Raw genomic sequence first — 7,176 nt, 5'->3', positions numbered from 1 at the left:
AAATTGATATTCTGATCTGAAGAGGGGTCAATTTAAGCATTATTTAAAGAAATGTGTAGAAAAATTGTGAAGTGGATGTGGATCGCACTAAATAAATAATGCGAGCGCGAGCTGATTTTTTAAAATATTATTTGGAGCAGGACCGGGACATTTTAAGGACATTTTGTCATCATATGAAAATTATAATATATTATATTATCTTCTTAGCTCGAGATGAAACTTGTCGACATTCCATTCTGAAAAAAGAAAATTTTAATATAAGGAATTCATGAATATGTTATCTTATCTATTAATCTAATATTAAGCCTAATGAAAGCGCAAACTTTGTTGAAACTAAGGCCTGAAAACTGGACATTTTTAGCACTTTTGTAATTATAGATAGGATGCAAGGGTTGATATATTTTAAACAGTTAATGCGAGCGCACAATTCGCAAGCCGAAATTTTTGATAAACTATCCTGAAAAGGGGATTTTAAGTGTAGTTTGTTGGAATTAATATAGAGGTATTATTACTCACCTGGATCCGCCTGCATCCGCCTATGAAAAAGGGTTTGCCATTTTCTTGTTTATTCCTGGGCAGAAAATTTGTTTATACCTATATACATATTGAAATTCTCGTGCAAATATACCTTAACAAAAGTTCCAATGGTAGATGGAATCATTTCCCGCGGTGTGCGAGAGGAGAAATACTAATTTTGCACTGTACTATAGATTGAGAAACCAAATTTATATTGTATTTGGTTACTTTGCCGATTTGTGAGTAACATTACAATTTCATTTTATTTTTGTACTTCCGAATTTATTGGGGGAGCTAAGCAGGGATCGACTCCTATGGTGATGAAGTAAATTTGAAAAGTAAAAAAAAAGGGGGGGGGGGTTCATTACAAAATGAAGGTCGTTTTGGTCCAAAGAAATCTGACAACCAAAAAAAATATATATTTATCTAATTTTGCACACCATACCAGAATTCCAGGTGCTGCCTATGGAAAATAATACACGCAGCACCCACTGGGAAAGTCTTGGGGGTGCTTCAACACCCCAAGCACCCCCGCTTCCCAGGTCCATGGAAATACGGGAACCACAAAGAAACACTGCTTTTATAGCGTGGACCCCCAAGCATGTTAAAGAATAATTATTGTAGAAAATTTTGATGATGATGATGAAATTTCGAATAGAATAATTTCAAATCACATTTAAGCAAAATTCTGTCAGCTTTGAATGGGTTCTCGCTCCCGATCACGTGTAAATCCCATGCTCCAGATCGCAGAAATCAGTTATAACTATAAGCGACCTCGTACATTAAACTTCGAACTCTCGGTCTCGAAATCCATCTTTTCGAATTTACATTAATGTTTTCGTTTTTAAAGGTGCACCTTATAACTATCTTGAATATTATTGTAATGAAATATCCTAAGGTTTTTCTCCTATGTTGGGAGAGTGTCATTTATTTGCTTGTTTGTCTTCATCAATTTGGCAAATTTGGCCCAGAAGAGGGCCTGCCAATCCATGTTATCGGACCACAGGAAATATGGTTTGTTCTTGCTGAGGAAGAGCCTCATCAGGTACGGCAGGTGATTGTCCGGAATATCTTCGACAAATATCAGCACCAGCTTTTCAAAACCTACCTCGTTCATGTGGTCGACGGCCATATGAAATTTGTTGATGAAGGAGTGATCAAAGATGGCTGTGTTAGTCACAATGAAAGCGACTTTGTAACTATTTTCCATCAAGTCAATGATAGCGTCCATGTAGAACATTCCGAAGGCAAGATCCCGATCACCATAGGCAATCCTTTGAAAATCTGGCAACGCCTCATCGATACCGGGTCGGAAGACGCGCTCGACCCACTCCTCGTCATCGTCATGAAATATGACGTTGAGGTCGCGCCGAAAATCCTGATGCTCGCGGGCGTCTTCAAACTGGTTGAAACCGAGCACTGCTAGTTTTAGGTGGAAAAGTTTGTAGTTAATCTTCCAGCGATAGTAATACGTTGCCACAAGGACGACCAGAAGCCCTAGGACGATCGCAGGGGCACAAGCCAAGATGATGATATGTGGGACACAGTCGCTACTGTCGGGACGGGAGCTGAAAAGTCGTTTTCCGATAAATCTCTGAATAGAACTTGGAGAACAGATCGTATTGTTTGGATTCACCAAGATGAGATTATTTGTAGGGTTATCAACGTATGACATAAACCACTGCATCTCACAAACACAAGACAGAGGATTATTCGAGATATCAAGCATCACGGTGGGTAAGACTGTTCCCTCATGGACAACTGATATGAGATTGTATGGAAAGTACACGTAGGAAATTTTAGGAGTATGCTTGAAAAGATCAACTTCAATTTCTTTAATGGCATTGTTGTCCAGCAGAAGTGTTCCTAAGGAGTGTAACCCGAAGAAATGGGAGGCGGATAAAACTTTAATGTTGTTGCGTGTCAGGTAGAGATACCTCAGTGATACCAGGTTTTCGAACAATCCTACAGGTAGCTGGAAAATTCCGCATTTCTCCAGAAGCAGTCTAGTCAACGAAGTCAGATTCTGAAATGACCCTGGTATCAAACCATTCAAAGTATTTGAGCTCAGTGATAGATATTCTAATCCAAACAACGTGTCAAGTACTGAAGCGTTTCGAAAATTGTCCCAGAGTTTGAGAGGTGTCAGTAAGGTCTTTCGTAGTTTGAGTGTCTTTAGAAATACCAGACCTTTAAAGAAGTTCGTAGATGGATTCATATTTGATCCGGAAAGATCAAGGGATATCAATTGGACAAGATTCCGAAAAGGTCGACCTGAGCCGCTCCCAATGGTTGTCAGTGATTGCATAGTAAGTGTTTGCAAATTTTCTACCCCACTAAAGGCATTATTCTTTATCACATTGATTGGATTCGATGATATTGTCAGCTCGGTTAGATTTGACAGCCCATAGAAGTTCCCGTCGTTGATACGAAAAATCAAATTGCTTGTGAGATCCAGAGTCAGCAAAGAAGGAATGTCCCAGGTTGTTCCGATCTTGGCGATTCGATTATTGGTAAAATCCAAAACTTTGAGTGATCTCAGGTCCTGGAAAGCTGTTGTAGGAAGGTATCCAAACTTATTTTTGGCCAGGATGAGTGTATGGAGTCGGGTTATTAGTTCGAACATTTCTCGCCTCAAAGTAGCGAGTCGATTAGAACTCAGATCAAGGATCTCGAGAGCCAACATTCCAGCGAAAGAATCGTTCTCAATTGATTTTAGTTTTCCCTTGCCAAGATCGAGACGTGTGACGCTACCCATTCCAACAAAAGCTCGCGACGGCAGAGTAAACAGATGATGCCCCGAGAGAATAACGTGTTTCAAAGGGGGTAGATCTGCACGTGGAGTGGTGTCATTGAAAGGGTAAACGCTTTCCAATGGATTCGATGATAAACTCAAGTTTATTAGTGATTCCATACCAAGAAATGGATACAGGCTGAAATTTTGTAGACCATTATGAGAAAGAACGAGGTCCTTTGTCATATGGAGTTGGCCAAACACACCGTCTGGCAGAGACGTCAATTTGTTGTAATTAAGTCGGAACGATTTAGTGCTGATATTCTTAAACGGTGAGAACTGATTCTTACGGACACTCGTGATGTTATTGCTTGATAAGTCAATGACTTCAACGTCTTGACTTTTGAACCCGGTAAAGTTGACACTGTTAATCCTGTTCTTTATCAGTATTACACTTTCCAAGTTGGTAGCGCCACGGAGTGCCAAAATAGGAACGGAGCAGAAGAGGTTTAGGGTAAAATCTACAAGTTCCAATTTCTGGTTCTTCTGAAATATAGTTGTGGGTAGTTCCGCAAGGCTGTTCTGAGACAAAGAAAGTTCCCGAAGCAACGGCAAGCTATCGAAAGTCCCTTCGTTGATTGAAGCCAATTTGTTCCGGTGCAGATTCAGTTTGTGCAGGAGTGGGAGATGCGAAAACGAAGATCGATTTAGATTTTGTATTCGATTGCCCTCAATGTTCAATTTGGTGACGCCACCTGGAAGTTCAAGAGGAACACTCTGTAACCCAAGCCAGGAACAATCTGCCTCTAATCCATCGCTGGTGACCGACAGCCGACAACGTGGCGATCGAATTTGACTAGGAATGAATTCACTATCCAAGACAGATACAGCGCTTAGTATCAAGTATGAAAGAAAGAACGACATCTCGACTGCCAGCGGAGAACAGTGATACCACAGAGAATGCGCTGAATCTGCTTTGGATTATTAATCGCCGAGTTTTCCACCTTGGATAATAGAGAGGATTAAAAAAATGTATTTACGTCTTATCATGTCAAACATGTGTAAGTAAATGCAGCAAAATACTTTACCTTCACCACCACCGGGTCTATAAAAGGCAGGAGTTTTAAAAAGACAAGCATACTGTATCAGGAATGACACCAGGGCCCCGTCTTGCAAACAGTTGTAATTGATCTAATCTACCTCAATTATACGGAAATCCATCAATGTCATAATTCAGAAGACAACGATGAAAGTATGATATACATTAAATCTAGAAAACTATTGCTCAGAGGCCGCGGAACCGGGGGGGGGGGGGGGGGCTTCAGCCCCACCACACATTTTTCCAAAACCGTGTACAAAAACGTAAAAGTAATTTTGGAACAAGCGTTAATAAATCGGTTTGTCGCGATTAGTTAATCTGGCTTTCTTTTACATTTTAGAATGGAATTTTCATCTTTGTTTTGTAGCAAGCATCGGGCAAGTGTTTCATGGAGCAATTAGTCAGTGAATTTCACACACGAATGTTATAAGCTACTGGAAATACTCGAATCTGATTAGCTGAGAGCAATTTTAGTCAGTGAAAATCACTGACACAACTCTCCATGAAATGTTCCCTAGAACTTTTATCGATGATAACATCCTCTTCCACTATTATAAGAATCGTATACCAAATATGCATTTTCAAAGGATGCAACTGGCGATAATTACAATCATTCACGAAAAGATCATGCAAAAACATGGGCTATAATATAAAAAAAAATATACTTACGAGAATCTCGAAAACAGGTGGAAAATCCCATCTACGTTGACAAAATGAATCAAATATTAGAAAATTAGAAGAGGACCTGTGATGGTTTCTTTAGTCATGATATCGCAGGAAATCATGGTATACACTCCATTTCCTTAAATATACATCCGTTATCAGACGTGCCCAGCTCAAACTCCATTATGCTAGAAACATTATCTTTGTCTCAATATAAAGATCAAAATAAACAAAGTAATGGTTTCTTTCAGTTATTTCAATAGATCTTACTTCCTATTTAAGATAATAATAATAATAATAATAGTTGGATTTATAAAGCGCTTTTTGCCAGAGGATACAAAGCGCTGCTATTATTACCCCGGCTTTAGCTCGAGCTACCATCACCGGCGCTCAGTGCATGCAAGGAATTACTCCTGCCGGGTACCCATTCACCTCACCTGGGTCGAGTGCAGCACAGTGTGGATAAATTTCTTGCTGAAGGAAAATACGCCATGGCTACGATTCGAACACACGACCCTCTGTTTCAAAGGCGAGAGTCAGAACCACTAGACCACGACGCACCCACAAATGTGCTGTCATTAAATCCTACAGGTTTGGTAAATTCCACAAATGCGTAATTTCTTTTATTCCATTTTTCATTACAAGATTATGTGAGGCCTGTGGCCTAAAATAGTTGTGATTTGGAGGAAATGAAGTTTACATAAGTTTGTATAATAAAATATCTGTGTCTTTTGTTTTTCTTCCTTTTTGAAATAAAACCGATTCCGAAGCAGGGGACTTCTTTAGACGTGCCCTGATCAAACTTCACATGAAACATGTCTTTACATAAAGATAAAAATAAAGAATATACTGCGATGATTTCTCTCGGTTATTATCATACTTCCTATTCATGTGCCGGGGAAACAGGGGGGGGGGGGGTGGCTGGGTGTACAAAAACGTAAAAATAACCTTCTGATGGTGATTTTTTGCATGGTCTGCGTCCCCCCCCCACTTTTGGCTCAGCCCCCCCCCCCCCAACTTTCAAAACCCTTCCCCGGCCCCTGCTATATAAGATGTGCTGCAATTAGAGCCTGTCTTTAGTTTTGGTATAACCCGCCCCCCCCCTCCAAAAAAAAAAAAATGGATAATACAATAAGGATTCATCATTATATAGTTTATATCGAATGTGTATCCTCTAAGACAGTTGTGATGTAAAGCTTATGAAATGAAAATCGCTTTACAAGATAACTTTTGCGATCTTAAAATGAGTATATTTTTCTTTTATCGGAAGCCCGATCAAAATGAAAGTATCTGCGTCTTTTTTCTTCTTTAATAAAAAAAAAACCCCGATTCCAAAGAATGGGCTCAAAATGTCAGAATATTTTCTTTGTCGGCAGCTTTCTGATATCGAATCACCAGGTTTGTCAGATAAATGATCCAACATGTCCAATGAGCATTGTTATATGAAAATAAAACATTAACGGGAGGGGTGCTATATAGAAATGATATACTAGTAAAGCCCAACTTAAATATTAACGGCTGAACATACATTCCATGGCCAATATTGGAATGTAGTGCATGGACAATACTGCATGGAGTATGATTTACATTACGGGTCCTTTATCAAAACTTTAGACAGGTTTTAAGCTACTGCTTTTAGATACTTGTATATGGTGATTGATTGATTGATTGATAACGAATTTATTTCATTCCAAAATTTCAACAAGGTTACAAAGTAAAGCAAAATATAATATAACATTATGAAATGAAATATAAACCTTCTGAAAAGCAAAGCTTGTTATTGAAGGTTACCTTCAATAAATAAGACGAATTAATGCAAAAATACAAAGTTCAATAAATATATAAAATATACAAATCATATCTTTCTTGTAGAAGTTCAAAATATATATAATACACAAGTCGTCATATCTTTCTTGTAGAAATGAAATGTAAATCCTTGTTAAATATATTTTTTTACATATTCTCCCTGGTGCAAAAGCCTAGCCCATTTTTTTTTGTTCTTTTTTTAAGACGTGAAATATTTGTGTTGCATTAGATAGATAATTGGTTGGAACTTGTCTCAAACACGTATTTTTATTGGACTATTAACAGAGGAACAACCTCAACCACTCAAAAATTTCTAGCGCCCTCTTAAGTTGTATTCATTTTATTTTTTACTCACAAT

At 38.5% G+C, this 7,176-nt stretch overlaps 1 protein-coding gene across 1 annotated transcript; it reads right to left on the bottom strand.

Annotated features, from left to right (window-relative positions):
• Positions 1-1,384: 1,384 nt before the first annotated feature.
• LOC129276873 (toll-like receptor 3) lies at positions 1,385-4,174 on the bottom strand. Its single transcript, XM_054913271.2, has one exon. It carries the CDS (start codon positions 4,172-4,174, stop codon positions 1,424-1,426), a length of 2,751 nt encoding a protein of 916 aa, XP_054769246.2. The 3' UTR covers positions 1,385-1,423.
• Between the last annotated feature and the right edge of the window lie 3,002 nt (positions 4,175-7,176).

The sequence above is a fragment of the Lytechinus pictus genome, chromosome 14 (genome assembly GCF_037042905.1).
Source record: "Lytechinus pictus isolate F3 Inbred chromosome 14, Lp3.0, whole genome shotgun sequence".
NCBI classification, from domain to species: Eukaryota; Metazoa; Echinodermata; class Echinoidea; order Temnopleuroida; family Toxopneustidae; genus Lytechinus; species Lytechinus pictus.
The sequence above is the reverse complement of the archived record's forward strand: the minus strand, read 5'-3'. Positions and strand labels throughout refer to the sequence as shown.

What these genes read in the sequence shown, in the direction of transcription:
- LOC129276873 (XM_054913271.2), bottom strand. Translation starts at nt 4,174, where the DNA reads ATGTCGTTCTTTCTTTCATACTTGATACTAAGCGCTGTATCTGTCTTG.